We start from the raw sequence: 15,022 nt of genomic DNA, 5'->3' as shown, positions 1-15,022 counted from the left end.
ATCCCACCTCCTGCAACTAAGGGTTTGCATGCCGCAACTAAAAAAAGATCCCACATTCCGCGTGCAGCAACTAAGCTGCAACTACAGTCCTGCATGCCACAACGAAGATCCTGCGTGCCACAACTAAGACCTGGCACAGCCAAATACATAAATAAATAAATCGATATTTTTTAAAAAAGAGTAGAATCTGTGATTTGGACCCTGCTCCTCATCCTTCTCAGATCTTGTTTCATATTTCCTTTTTTTTTTTTTTTTTTTGCGATACACGGGCCTCTCACTGTTGTGGCCTCTCCCGTTGCGGAGCACAGGCTCCGGACGCGCAGGCTCAGCGGCCACAGCTCACGGGCCCAGGCGCCCCGCGGCATGTGGGACCTTCCCGGACCAGGGCACAAACCCGCGTCCCCTGCATCAGCAGGCGGACTCTCAACCACTACGCCACCAGGGAAGCCCCATATTTCCATATTAATTGGACCTATCAGCTACCACTGTGGGAGAATGAAACCTTATTATTCCAGTTTACAGTCATAGATGTGTCATTATCATTTGCCTTTTTGATATCCTTTATAATAATGTCTGGTTGTTATTTGGCCTACCTGGCATCTTGGACCATTATATCCCAGATCTCCTAGTAATGACTGATAGGGGCTTGATGTTTTTATGACCATGAGTAATGAGACTGTATACTCTACCTAATTAATTGTTTCCCAACTATATAATAACTCAGTTTCCATGTTCTCACAGAACTAGCCCACCCTCTTGTATCTTGCTATTTCACTTGCTAGTTGGCTGATAAATGTTAACATAGGCTCAGAATCAATTTGTCTTAGAAATTTGTCTTTTACCACAGTTCTGTGCTTAAAATGCTAAATCCTTGCCATGGCTTACTATGCCTCTCCCCACTGGTACCCCCCTCCTCATCCGCATGTTACAGCCCCACCCACCTTCTTTTTCTACCCTGAGCTCACCGCAATCTCCCCAAGCCCATCCATCACTCTCTTTTGGGAGTGATGTGATGTGCTCCACTGTTCTGCTTAGTATTCATCACCTCTTCAGTGAAGCCTCCCTGATCATCCAGACCAGGTAATTACCCCTGCTGGATGCACCCACAAGCCCCCTGTACTTGCCCTTTGTAGCCTTCGTCAACTCTGTCTTTATTCAGTGTTTGCCTTTCCAACCATACTGAGAGCTTTATGAGAGCAGGGCTGGTAGATGCCTTGGACACTTTGGATATCTATCTTTTGGCACTGTGCCTGATCCAAAGGAAGCTCTTTTTCATTTAGGGATCTTTGGTGGGAAGCAAGCAAAAAGGAATCTGGGAAAAGACTCTGCAGTGGAGCCTGGAGGCTCAAGGGGAGCTGGTTGTGCGAGCAGGACCAGACATAAAATCTTACGCCAGTGTCCTAAATTTAGCTAAAGACCACCAGGCACACACCTCTACAGTGTTATTACTCATTGCAACAAGGGAGAACACATACCATGGGGAACTGTGGCACTTCTCAGTAAGAGGGTGTTTGGATTTACTATAGGATTTGACCTTGTGTCAAATGATTTCGGGAGGGTTCAAGGAAATGGGGTTTGCTCTGGATTAGACGCTATTAGAAAGTGTGAGTAATTCTACGATTGGGCATCCTAATAAATCTTATCTACAAGGTGGAAGGAATGAAGTGAGGCTAAAGCTATAATTGGTGACAAAATAGATACTAGCCAGGATGGTAAGGTGTTTGGTTATTTTTGTGGTTTTGACAATGTTCATGCTTTTGTCTGTGTTCAGACATGACTAAAGAGTGGTCTTGTTTTTGTCTTGATTATCACAGTTAGAGTGGTTTTGTCTGATGCTGACACTCTATGAAGTATTTTATGTTCAACAGGAGAACACCAAGGCTCAGCTATGAGTGTCAGGCCAGCTCCTAGCAACATCAGGCCTAACTGATAGAGCTGGGCCAGTTTCTAGCTGCCATGGGCTGCTTTTCTTTCTTTTTTTTTTTTTTTACCAGCTTCCTATCCCTACCTTGGTAGTTAGAGCCCTGGAAGAGAGGGCCCAATTGGCCAAACTTAGGTCACACCTCCACTCCTTGGCTGTCCTGGGCCTGTGAAAGAGTATCAGGTATAAGCCGGGGTAACATTTAACCAAGATACATTGTGTGGTATATTGAGTTCTTTTTTAAAAAAATTTATTTATTTTATTTATTTATTTTTGGCTGCACTGGGTCTTTGTTGCTGCGCACGGGCTTTCTCTAGTTGTGGTGAGCAGGGGCTACTGTTCATTGCAGTGGGCATGCTGCTCCCTGTGGTGGTTTCTCTTGTTGCGGAGCACGGGCTCTAGGCACGCAGGCTTCAGTAGTTGTGGCATGCGGGCTCAGTAGTTGTGGCTCGCAGGCTTAGTTGCTCCGTGGCATGTGGATCTTCCAAGACCAGGGCTCAAACCTGTGTCCCCTGCACTGGCAGGCAGATTCTTAACCACTATGCCACCAGGGAAGTCCCTGGGTTCTTAAAGTAGAGAAATACTTCCCAACTGGTTGGTAAATAGGTGATGCCCTTCTACTGGGACCCTAGGGGCCGCTTACAACCCAGGTATTAAAAGGTTAAGGCGTGGCCCATTCTGATTGGCTGATGACCCTGCCTGCTCTGTAATTCAATATTTTGAATATAACCTTTGGGTGAAAGTCTCCAGGGTAGCATTTATACTCCTACAAACAGTGATCTTGAGATGGGAAAGTAATCCCCTAACAAAAAATCAGGATATGTTGGGTGGTTAAACAAGAACACACATTCAATACAGTGTTCATTAAATGTTTGATATTGGATAGCCTGATGGACAAATGGATGCAAGTATCAAATAGGAAGAAAGAAATCAAGCAGCCTGCAGTTTCCATCCCTCCATCATACACAGGGGAACTTAATCTCTCCATTCCAGAGGTCAGGATATTTAGAACAAGTTCTTCTTCCTCTTAATTCCTTTTGGGCAGTTCCCTGATGTTGCCCTCACCTGTACTGAGGGCATGTTGTCCAGCCCTGATGCCAGGTGCAGCAGCTGGAGCTGAGGCTGCAGCATCAGGAGCCTTTGTGAGGTGGCCTTAGCGACAGGGGTGCTATGAGGCAGGGGCTACCCCGCCCTGAAGTGGCTGGGTCAGCCATACCAGTCCTGCCCTACAACTCCTGAACACCACCTGCCTGACCTAAGCTGTGTCACGTTGCTGCCCCTCCTGGGCGCCTGTGCCATGGTGGGGCCATTCCAGGGCCCTGAGTGGGAGCCAGTGCGGGGCCTGCTCTCTGAGAATCACAGCTGCAGGGACCCTCGGTGCTACGGCAACCTGCTTGTCCTCTGCCTCTTTCTGATCTGACAGGTCCAGAACTACTGGCACCAGATCACCAGGACCCACTCCAGCATGAGGAAGGTCATCAAGGTGAGGGGATCCTACACACCTCCTTCCCTCAACACCATGATTGTCTCAGTCATTTGTTACAAGGACCCTGTTCTATGCCCTGTGTATCAGAGATGAACTCAGACTGGTCAGGAAGAGCATTATCTTGCCCCAAACCCAGCGGTCACCCTGGACTTCTCTCTCCCTCACTCCTCAGGATCAATCCACCTGCAAGTCCTATGGGCTCTACTTGCAACCCATATCTCAAATCTGATCACTTCTTCTTCTTTTTTTTTTTAAATTTATTTATTTACTTTGGCTGTGTTGGGTCTTCATTTCTGTGCGAGGGCTTTCTCTAGTTGTGGCAAGTGGGGGCCACTCTTCATCGCGGTGCGCGGGCCTCTCACTATCGCGGCCTCTCTTGTTGCGGAGCACAGGCTCCAGACGCGCAGGCTCAGTAGTGTGGCTCACGGGCCCAGTTGCTCTGCGGCATGTGGGATCCTCCCAGACCAGGGCTCGAACCCGTGTGCCCTGCATTAGCAGGCAGATTCTCAACCACTGCGCCACCAGGGAAGCCCCGAATCTGATCACTTCTTAAAACTTCACTTCACTCTCCTGGGCAAAGCCACCCTCAGGGCTCACCTGGACTGTAGGTACTGCCTTCTGCCTAGTTCCTGCTTCCTCTCTCACCCAACCATCGTCAGTGCTCCACGCAGCCAACAGAATGAATTTCTTCTTTCTCTTTTTAAAAATGTTAACCCAGACTTCCCTGGTGGCGCAGTGGTTAAGAATCCGCCTGCCAATGCAGGGGACACGGGTTCGAGCCCTGGTCTGGGAAGATCCCACATGCCGTGGAGCAACTAAACCTATGCACCACAACTACTGAGGCTGCACTCTAGAGCCCGCGAGCCACAACTACTGAGCCCGCATGCTGCAACCACTGAAGCCTGCACGCCTAGAGCCTGTGCTCCACAACAACAGAAGCCACAACAATGAGAAGCCCACGCACTGCAACAAAGAGTAGCCCCCACTCGATGCAACTAGAGAAAGCCTGCATGCAGCAACGAAGACCCAACGCAGCCAAAAATAAATAAATAAATTTATATTAAAAAATGTTAATCCAAGGGAATATACATATACAGATTATAAGTGTATAGATCAATGAATTTTTTTTTTTTTTTTTTTTTTTTTTTTTTGATCAATGAATTTTTGCAAACTGAACACATCCAGGTGCAGCACTTGATTAAGAAACAGACCACTGGACTTCCCTGGTGGCGCAGTGGTTAAGAATCTGCCTGCCAAGGCAGGGGACATGGGTTCGAGCCCTGGTCCAGGAAGATCCCACATGCCACAGAGCAACTAAGCCCGTGCGCCACAACTACTGAGCCTGTGCTCTAGAGCCCATGAGCCACAGCTACTGAGCCCACATGCCACAACTACTGAAGCCCGCGCGCCTAGATCCTCTGCTCCACAGCAAGAGAAGCCACTGCAATGAAGAGTAGCTCCCGCTTGCCGCAACTAGAGAAAGCGTGCGTGCAGCAACAAAGACCCAACACAGCCAAAAATAAATAAATAAAAATTTAAAAAAAATAAGAAAAATTTTTTTAAAAAAAGAAATAGACCACTACCAGCAGCCCAGAAGGTTGCAGACACAACTGTGCTGATTTCTAATAGCATAGACTAGTTTTGTCTGTATGGAATCATACAGTAAGTATTTTTTTTGCACCTGGCTTAAGCCTAACATTATGCTCATGAGCAAGAACCAACTTTAAAAAAAACAGATCACAGGACTTTGCCACTCAAGACTCTGCAATGGCTCTGATGGATACACTTCCAGTCAAACTCAGAATAAAATCCAACTCCTAACCACAACTCCAAGGCTCAGAATAATCTGCCCTGCATTCCTCTCTGACCTCATCTCCTAGCACTGTCTTCATCACTCACTCATTCCATTCTGGCCACACAGGCCTCCTAGCTGTTCTTATACAAATGACCCAGTTCCATCCTCAGGGCCTTTGCACTTAATGTCTCCTCTGCCTACAATGCTCTTTCCTCAGATGTCACTTGGTTTGTCCCTTGCTTCATTCAGGTCTCCATTCAAATGTCACCTCCTCTGAGAGGCCTTCTCTGACCAGTATGTCTAAAGGAGCTAACCCCATTCCCACTCTGCTTTTATTTCCATTAGAACACTTTTCAAGGGGACTTCCCTGGCAGTCCAGTGATTAAGACTCCACGCTTCCACTGCAGGGGGCACGGGTTTGATCCCTGGTCTGAGAACGAGATCCCTCATGCCATGCAGCGTGGCCAAAAAAACACAAACCAACAAAACACTTTTCAACACCTAACATTATGTTGTATACTTAGTTATTGTGTCTTCCATGTCTAAAAGACAGCTCCCAACAAAGAGGTTTTCTGTCTTGTTCATGCTGGTACCGCCAGCACCTAGAACAGTGCCTGGCCTGGAGTAAACTCTTTATCTTTCTTTCTTGAATGAATACTGTTTTCCCTAAGAGAACTGACTCCCCATTCCTGAGCCCCAGCATCCTCATCTGGATAATGGGGATTACAATCCTGATCTGAGGATTAGATGAGATAATGTGAATGCAAAATTTTGCTTCTCTGTTCTCACCTACAGGTGCCATCGCAGAAGGGGGCAGTGCCCTCCATGAGACATGACACTTGTTTTGGGCTGACCCCTGAATTCTCCTTCAGTCCTGGCCAGTTCAGGGGCCTGGATGCCCAACAATGGGCCCCAAATAAGAGAGGGGAATACTGGAGGAGCCACCAGGATTCATGGACCCAACATCTGCTTTCTAGTCAGCACCCAGGTCAAGGTTTACCTTGGGATGCCTACCCACCTTTGGAACACATCTTTTGCACCACCTCCTTTTTAAGCACCTGTATGCTAGCTCAGGACAGTTCTTGGGAAGCGTGGCAGGTACCCTGGTGTCGTAGTGATGACCAGACTCACCTGATTTTCAAGCCACTGCCCCCTGCCCTGGACACGTGCCAAGGGATGGAGCAGCTGTTGGTCCACTCCTCAGAAGAACCGGTACCACTGGAGCATATTGTCGACATGAGATGCCACCCCACCTCCATGGCCTCTCGCCCAAACCTCCCATCAGCCCAGAGGTTGCAGTTCTGTTCCAGAGAGTTCCTACCTGTTCCTTCCAACCAACAAGTGGGAATGCCCATCTGGAAGTCCTGGCGCTGCCCACGAGAGGCCTGGGCACCAGGGAGGGAAAGCCGGACACTAGGCAGAGAGGATAGTAGAGAGACCCAGGCTCCAGGGTGGGTGAACCAGAGAGAGAGAAGAGGAGAGGATGCTTGGGAAATTCAGGCATCTGGAAGGCAACTCCCAATAAACTTTGGGATGGAGGACAAGGCAGAGCCTAAGGTCCTGGAGTTGGGGATACAGAGACTAGTAATAAGTAAAGCTGTTGGAGAGATCTTGACACCATGGTGGGAGAATCAAGACCAGGTGAGAGTTGAGAATAGAGCTGAAAGTCAGAAACTACGGAAGAGAAATCGGAGGGATGCTGGAGGTGAGAATCTTCCTGAAACTCAGGCACGAAGAGGAGAGAAACAGAAACAGTTAAGATGTAAAATTGATGCAGAGACCCAAATGCCAATGTGGGAGACCCAGGATAGGAGTAGGAATAAGGATGCTATAGAGACCCAGTCTTTTGAGAAGAATAAGAAAGAAGCCAGAGGAGAGGATGAAGGAGAGACCCAGGCCCAAGGGTTGAGGAAGCAGGGCCAGACTGGAACTGAGAATGGTGGGGAGACCCAGCTGCCAGGGTGGGGAAAACAAGACCAGATTAAAGGTGATACTAGTATAGAAATTCAGGCAGAAAAGAGGAAAAGAAAGGGCCAGGTTGGAGGTGAGAATGCTGTGCAAATTCAGATATCTGGGAGGGAGAACTTGGGGGAAGTGAAAAAAGAGGATGGCCTAGAGACCCAAGCCCTGGGGTGGGGAAAACAGGAATGCGTTCAAAGTGAGAATGTTACAGAGATCCAGACACCAGGGTGGGAGATGCAGGATCAAAACGGAAATGAGAAAGCTGGGAAGGTCCAAGCATTTAGGGTAGAGATCCAGAAACAACTAAGACATGAACTTCAAGTGGGGTGGGGAAATCAAGGCCTGAAAACAGGTGAGGATTCTGGGGAAAGCCAGATATCTAGAAGGAAGAACCTCAGGGAGATAAGAGAGGAGGATTGGGTGGTGATCCAGGCACGATTCTGGGGAGACCAGAAACTAGTAGCAAGTGAAATTGGCAGAGAATTCAAGATACCATGTTGGGGGAATCAGGACCAGATTGGAGGTGAACATAGAGCAGAAATTCAGGCACTGGAGAAGAGAGACCAGAGAAAGAACGGAGATGAAGATGGTGCAAATATCCTGGCGCCCAAGGCAGAGAACCAGAGACAATTAAGAGGTGTACCTCATGTAGAGACCCATCTACCAGGAAGGAGGAATCAGGAGCGGTTTGTTGATGAGAATAGTACAGACATCCAGGCAACAGGGAAGAGAAACCTGAGAGGCGTTAAAGGTGAACATGGTAAAGAGACTCAGGAACTTGGGGAAGAAAACCAGCATCAGTTAAACAGTGAAATTAATGGAAGGATTCTCATACCGAAGTGGATAAATCAGGAACACATTAGAGGCAAGGATGGTGCAAATGCCCAGGCATCTGAGGCACAGAATTGGGGAGAATTAGCAAGTAAAACTGATATAGAAACTCATTCAGCAGAATGGAAGAAAGAGGAGCAGATGGGAGGTGAGAATGGTGCAGAATTTCAAATCCAAGAGAAGAGAAACCTGAGAGGGACCACAGGTGATGATGATAAAGAGACCCAGTCTCCTGGGGGAGATTATCAGGGAGAGTTAAGAAGTGAAATCGATGGAGAGATCCAGATACAAGGGCAAGGCAGCCAGAATAAGGGTGAAGATGAGGACGCTGCAGAAATCCAGGATGTAGGGAGCCAGAGAAAGTGCAGAGCTGAGGATGCTGGAAGGCTTCGAGTACTAAGGGGAAGAAACAAGGGCCAAGTCAGAGGAAAGGATGCTGCTAAAGGCAATCTCCGAGTTGACTGTTCTGTGGGTGAGGGGCCCCCAGCCCTCACTGGCTCTGGATATGGGGCCATGGACCAGGAACAGGCTGTGGCCTCTGCTCCCTGCCCTGAGATGAAGGCTCTCCCCCACCAGAATGAACTCTTCCTGCTTGCCAGTGGGGAGGGAGAGCATTTGGCCAGCCAGAGCACGGCCACTGCCAGGAAGCACAGTGTCATTCCAGCCTCCTGGCAGGCCCAACCTAAACTCCAGAAAAGCCGACAAAGGGACAAAGGAGTGGTTCCAGGGAAGACCTCTGGCCTGACTCGACAGCTCTGCAACCCACAGTCTTTGGCTGCTGCCCTGGGCCTGCCCTCTGCCTGTCCCTCTGTCTCATGTGGCCAAGCCCCCCAAGCCGCCACAGCTCTGGTGGATTTTCCCACTGCCCTCACCATCCTGCCGAAGTGGCCAGTCCTCACGAAGTGCCAGCTACTGCTCCTGGAGTCCCTTATGCAGCGGAAGATTGCACACCTGAAGTGGGGCCTTCCCCAGCAGATCCTAGAATCCTACTTGCACTTTAACTTCTTAGCACCATGCCCACTGCCCCTTGAGGGGGTGAGGCTCCCTGGGTTACACAAAGCCTGTGAGCTGCAGGGGCAGCAGGAAGGGCATTGTGGGGCCCAGGGCCCCAGGCCAGGCCTTAAGTCCCCAGAGAGGTCCCAGAGCGTTCGGCGCCAAGAAAGGAAAAGCTCAAAACCTCCTACGCAGGCCAGAGCTCTGGAGGAGCGAAGACCACACCAGACAGAGCCAATGGGCATTTCTATCCATCCTGAAAAGCCTAAGAGGGTCAGACCACCAGGGGGCCTCAGAGAACGACAGGATGTCCAGAAAGAGGCTCCTCCTGGGGCCAAGCTCACTGCTCCCAGGAACCCCAGGCCTGCAGCAGAATCTAGTAGCTGGTGTGGCCAAGAAAGCGTCCAAGAACCCTCCAGTGAGAACAGCGGGAGCAGGAAAACGGTCAGGCCAGGGGTCTCCCAGATGGCAGAGAGGGCTCCCGGCAGAGCGAGGATCTCATACTCTGGGGCAGACCACTGGAGGAAGGAGCATGCATCTCAGGAGCCCCCCAGATTCAAATGTCAGCAGCCCACACACAGGAGAAGAGGAAGCCTGGAGCTGGAGGAAGGCAGAGGGGCTGGGCAGCAGCCTTCCTCCTGTCCCACAGACACCTTCAGCTCCAAAAGGAGTCTGCACTCTGCTGCAGCAAGGCTGAGCATGAGCTTTTTGAAGAGGATTTCCTGGTCCCCACACCTGGCCAAGTCCCAGCACTTAGCCCCCAACCTGAGTGTGAGGGATCCTGATCCTATCTTGCTTCCCGAAGTGGGTGACCCACATGCAAGGGAGGACAGCATCAGAGACCGCACTTCTTTGAAGAGGGACCTTCAGCCACCAGGTCACTGCGGTGCTGGGGTTGCTCTTCCCAAAACAGAAGAACTTGAGGAAATTGAGAACCCACATGGGGCCCCAAGGAATCCACCAGCCCCCCAAAAGTTTGGTCTTATGAAGCATTTGAGGGGTTTCCTGCTCCAGCATGGCTTTAGGAAGTAGGCAGTGGGTTCAGAATCCTCAAAACACGTCAGAGAAGGCAGGAGAGTGGTCTGCTTACTCCCAAAGGGCATCATAAAATAACCTCTAATAAAATTGGTTATTTGGGCCCTGTGGGGTTCTGATTTCTTTGGTACACGTTTTATGAGCGCCCCCCTTTGGCGGTCTGGGATACTTTGTGGGTGGGATAGAAGCTACTTCTACTCTATGGTTTTGAAGGTTCAGGGAATGTGGGTCAGCCCAATGCCATCTCCTGACACCTCCCCTCTCCAGTTCCTCAGAGGAGGGTTTACTGAAGTTTCTATCATAGTTCGGTCCTGTCCTATTCCAAGCTAATTCTGATTGAGGTCGGATGCTCAAATAGCTTCAGCTGCTTGTGGGAGGGGTGGTGCTCTGCACCGGACACTATTATTCATGTCCTTTCACTCACAAGGAAGGGAGCTGATCACTGAGTATCTGCCCTGCTGGGATTCTGCTGCCTGTGAACAGATTTCACGGAAAAACCATTTCCACCTCTTCAATTCTCAAGCACTGGCAACCCTAATTCCTTGTTGTTTTCCCTCACCTCACCCTCCAGGACATCCTGGAGCTAATTGTTTTTTTCAATCAAGTCTGAAACTTCTTAGCTAAAAGGCATTATGTCTTGTGATACTTCTGTAGACAGCTTCAGCAGGTTGAAGCAGATTCACAGAACTCAAATTTAATTCAGAAAATTCAATTCAGGTTTTCTCCTCCTCTCTCCTTTATCCTCCCCCACTTCTTTCCTTTCTCCCTTCCTTTCTTCCCTTTCATTTAGCTTTCCTATTTTTAAATTCATTGTCAAACCCATACATGCTCATTAAAGAGAGTTTAGAAAATTCAAAAAAGGGAAAAACAATCCATAATCCCATCACCCAGTTAATGTTTTGATGTTTTTCTTCCTATGTGTTGCCTACCACTACCACGGCACTTATACTGGGGTTGGCAGGCTCTAAGAAGGCTCCCGATGCTCCCTACCTTCTGGTATTCATGCCCTGTGTATTCTCCTCTCCTCGAGTGTGGATTGGATCAAGCGACTCACTTCCAATGAATAGGATACAGCAGAAATGATGGAATGTCACTTCCGAGAACAGGTTAAAAGGCTGTAGCTTCCATCTTGGGTACCTTCTCTCAATTCTCTTTCTTGTTCCCTGAGGGAAGCTGTCCTCCATTTTGTGCACTGCCTTATGGAAAGGCACATGTGGCAAGGAACTGAGGCGGCCATTGGATAACAGCCCTCAAGAAAGTGAGGCCCTCAGTCCGGCACCCTTTGAGGAAATGAATCCTGCCACCAATCATTTGAGTGAACTTGGAAGCAGATCCTTTGGCCCTAGTGAGCCTTGAGATGAGTACAACCTCAGGAGAGACTTCGAGCCAGGGTCACCTTGCTAAGCCATGCCTGGATTCCTGATCCACAGAAACTATGAGATAATAAATGTTTGTTGTTTTAAGCTGCTAAATATTGGGGTGTGTTAGTTTTCTATGGCGACTGTAACAAATTACCACAAACTTGGTGGCTTAAAACAACTGAAATTTATTCTCTCTGTTCTGAAGGCCGGAAGTCTGAATGAAATCAAGATGTCAGCAGGGCTACACTGCTACCAAAGGCTCTAGAGGGCAATCCGTTACTTGTCTCTTCCAGCTCCTGGTGGCTGCAGGCATTTGTTGGCTTGTGGCACCATCACTCCAATCTCTGCCTCCGTGGTCACAGTGCCTCCTCCTTTACGCTGTGTGCCTCTTCTCAAGACAGTTATCATTGGATTTAGGGCCCACTGGATACTCTGGATGATATCTTCATTTCAAGATCCTTAATTACAACTGTAAAGATCCTTTGGAAAAAAGGTAATTTACAGGTTGTGGGGATTTTGGACGTTACATTAGTTTGCTCCAGCTGCTATAACAAAATAATACAGCATGGGTGGCTTAAACAACAGAAGTTTATTTTCTCACAGTTCTATAGGCTAGAAGTTCAAGATCAAGGTTTTGGCTAATTTGGTTTCTGGTGAGAGCTCTCTTCCTGGCTTAGAGATGGTCACCTTTTCACTATGTCCTCACACGGCCTTTCCTCAATGCCTGTACATAAAGAGAGAGATAGATCTTTCTCTCTTCCTCTTTTTATAAGGCCTCCAATCCTATTGGATTAGGGTGTCACCCTTATGACTTCATTTAAACTTAATTACCCCCTTAAAGGCCCTATCTCCAAATACAGTCACATTAGGGGTTAGGACTTCAACATCTGAATCTGGGGGACACAATTCAGTCCACAGCAGACATGGAGGTGTCTTTTTGAGGGTCACCATTCAATCCATTACATGGATTGTTATGCAGCAATAGATAACTAATACAAATGTACCCAATTGTAATAATTTGTTTCTCTTTCTCCTTGACTAGTTCTAGTTCCTTGAGGACAGGGACTGTCTCTTGCTCACTTTTGAATCCTCTAGATCACAGCGGAGTTCCTGGCTCCAAATTTTGTCTAAAAGAATACATAATATGTTGACATTAAAAAAGTAAACATAGAATAATGTTTCATTATATGGAAGATGTACATGATATATTTTTTCTGAGAAAAGTTTACACACCTTTGTATGTTGCTGTTGTAAAAAGGTATAGAAAAAGACTAGAAGAAAATACATCAAAATATTTTTTTCTTCTATTTTCTTCACTGAACATATATTACTGCTATAATATAATTTAATGGTGTTGAATAAATGTTTGCTTATTTATTTTACATACTTATGTATATAATTCTGCATCTTTTGTACGCTTAGCATTTTAACGAGGATTTTTCCATGTTAAATCTACTTTTCTCAAGAATCAGTTCATAATACTACATTAAAAATAAACCATTGTTTTCCAAATTATTTTGCCATGGAAAGCACTTTTTCTACTCCGTCACACTGCTTCTGAATGTAGAAAACATCTCTTGAACTTATCTCCTTTAACACTAACTGGTTGCTGGGCACTTTGGCGCTAATTAAATCCTTGTAGATTGACGGGTTTTGTTAATACACTTAACAACAAACTATTTTTTATTCTTCAGTATACCTTCTGCGCTCACAAAATCGCAACTACTGTGCAGCCCTCAGTGAGACGATATTTTAAGGGGACCATCTTAGAATCTCTGAAAGAAAGGTGTCACCTTAGATTGTTTGAAAGGTGCCACGTAAATTTAAAATAATAGAGCTGATAGTTTTTCGATAAGAATCCCTGAGATCGTTTACTTTTTAAATACCAGAAATAGATTGTTTCCTTTTCTTACTTTTTCAAGGATAATAACAGCGTCTTTATAAATGCTTTTCAACCTTCGGCGTGGTAAAGACGAATTCCTGCAGGCTCCAAGAGCAAACAGCTTGAGACTTAGAGGTAACGCTCTTCCGACTCCTGAGGCGCGTCACCCGCCCACAGGGGCCGCTGCTCTCCTGAGACTGGCTGGCATTCGGTTCGCGCACGCGCATTACCCTTCTCCCCACGCGCCTGTGTCGAGCTCTGCCAAGTGCGCCTGCGCATGAACTGCGCGGGAAAAGGTGCTGCCGTGGTAGAACGCAAGCGGAGAGATGGCTGTGAGGGAGCCAGCGGCAGGCCTTCCCAGGCCCGGGAGGGACGAAGAGGCGGCGCTGCTCTTCGAGAGGGCCCATTACCGGCACGACCCGCGCTGGCTGCTGCCCGTGCCCCCACGCCTTTGCCTGGCCTGCGCGCTGGAGCTGCTGCCGGAGCCTAGCGTATCGGTGCGAGGCATTTCCCTCACCAACCGGGCGGGAGCAACTCCCTTCAACCGGGCGCACCTTCCCCGAAACTAAGCCGGGCCCACCCGCCTCTTTAAATCTAGCCCCTAAACAGGCCCACCCCCTTACCGGCCACGGCGGCCTACCCCGCAGACCCCTCAGCATCCCCTTCCCCTTTCCAAAGGAGGCCCAGACCCTGGCCCTGCGCCTCAAGTGGGCGTACCCTGTCCGCACTAAACCCGGGGCTCCCAGGGCCCCCAGCCTAGACTCACTGGCGCGCGTTCCCACCTTCCCGTAAGCCCTTCTCTCAGCTGCCCTGCCCTTTGCCGACCCTCTCACCACTTCTCCAGGGTTTAGCCTTCACTCAGGCTCCCTCCCACTTGAGTCCCCGCTCAGCCTGAGGGCAAGGCGCGCGCACCCTGGGGGCTTATTCCTTCGCTTTCTGCCTGTGCGAATGGGAGGAGGGGGCTCCTTGGGCTCAGTGGCGGCAGGACGAGTGGAAGTTACGGCCCAGCAGGAGTGGGGTGAGGGGAAGAGCTTTCTGAGAGGCAGAGCTGGCTGAAGCGTGGCCTGCCTGTTCCTTCAATGCCTACCCACCTTCGCAGTGAGTTTTTTGTCCGTGGAGACCTCCAAGAAGAGTTTGGGAGATGACTGTTCTCTCAGAGTCACAGGGCTGGAATTGTTGCCGTGGGGGGATGAGCTAGATCAGCGGTTCTCAAATTTTTGCTCTAGGGATGGCATTACACTTTTTAAAAAACTATTTATTTATTTATTTTTGGCTGTGTTGGGTCTTCGCTGCTACCGGGCTTTCTCTAGTTGCGGCCAAGGGGGGCTACTCTTCGTCGCAGTGCGCGGGCTTCTCATTGCAGTGGCTTCTCTTGTTGGGAGCACGGGCTCTAGGCACGCGGGCTCAATAGTTGTGGCATGTGGGCTCGGTAGTTGTGGCTCGCGGGCTCTAGAGCGCAGGCTCAGTCGTTGTGGCACACGGGCTTAGTTGCTACGCGGCATGTGGGATCTTCCCCGACCAGGGATTGAACCTTTGTCCCCTCCATTGGCAGACAGATTCTCAACCATTGTGCCATCAGGGAAGTCTGGCTTTATACTTTTTAAAAGTGTTGAGGACCCCCAAAGAGCTTTTGTTTATTTACTGTATTAAAAATAACAAAAGTTTAAAGGATTCATTTAAAAATAATAGTAGGGCTTCCCTGGTGGTGCAGTAGTTGAGAATCCACCTGCCAATGTAGGGAACACGGGTTCGATCC

At 48.6% G+C, this 15,022-nt stretch overlaps 3 protein-coding genes across 6 annotated transcripts in view; all 3 read left to right on the top strand.

Moving 5' to 3' along the window:
• Nucleotides 1–6,735: 6,735 nt before the first annotated feature.
• Nucleotides 6,736–8,549, top strand: LOC115852571 (uncharacterized). The gene is made up of 2 exons (XM_030855424.1): nt 6,736–8,467; nt 8,518–8,549. The coding sequence occupies exons 1-2, from the start codon at nt 6,736–6,738 to the stop codon at nt 8,547–8,549; spliced, it is 1,764 nt and encodes a 587-aa protein (XP_030711284.1).
• A 1-nt stretch (nt 8,550) lies between these two features.
• On the top strand, nt 8,551–9,685 carry LOC115852570 (uncharacterized). The gene is made up of 2 exons (XM_060306176.1): nt 8,551–9,432; nt 9,638–9,685. Exons 1-2 carry the CDS (start codon nt 8,551–8,553, stop codon nt 9,683–9,685), a joined length of 930 nt encoding a protein of 309 aa, XP_060162159.1.
• Nucleotides 9,686–13,555: 3,870 nt separating this feature from the next.
• MEI1 (meiotic double-stranded break formation protein 1) overlaps nt 13,556–15,022 on the top strand; it is a 65,142-nt gene continuing 63,675 nt past the window's right edge. For 3 of the 4 annotated variants that reach the window (XM_060307075.1, XM_030855787.2, XM_060307077.1), the window contains exon 1: nt 13,556–13,763. In XM_060307075.1, the coding sequence (XP_060163058.1) occupies nt 13,593–13,763 (171 nt within the window). In that variant the 5' untranslated portion in view covers nt 13,556–13,592. The remainder of the gene's footprint in view (nt 13,764–15,022) is intronic. The other variant, XM_060307076.1, reaches the window with a different exon arrangement.

This window comes from Globicephala melas, chromosome 10 (genome assembly GCF_963455315.2).
Source record: "Globicephala melas chromosome 10, mGloMel1.2, whole genome shotgun sequence".
Lineage (NCBI taxonomy): Eukaryota > Metazoa > Chordata > Mammalia > Artiodactyla > Delphinidae > Globicephala > Globicephala melas.
Note: the sequence above shows the minus strand (reverse complement) of the source record. Positions and strands in the feature narration are given on the sequence as shown.

Bases quoted from the DNA above. Each gene is read 5' to 3' on its own strand.
- LOC115852570 (XM_060306176.1), top strand. From the start codon at position 8,551: ATGAAGGCTCTCCCCCACCAGAATGAACTCTTCCTGCTTGCCAGTGGG. The intron at 9,433-9,637 runs GTCAGGCCAGGG...CCTGTCCCACAG, and splicing joins ACAGCGGGAGCAGGAAAACG to ACACCTTCAGCTCCAAAAGG.
- LOC115852571 (XM_030855424.1), top strand. From the start codon at position 6,736: ATGGAGGACAAGGCAGAGCCTAAGGTCCTGGAGTTGGGGATACAGAGA. The intron at 8,468-8,517 runs GTGAGGGGCCCC...GCCATGGACCAG, and splicing joins CCGAGTTGACTGTTCTGTGG to GAACAGGCTGTGGCCTCTGC.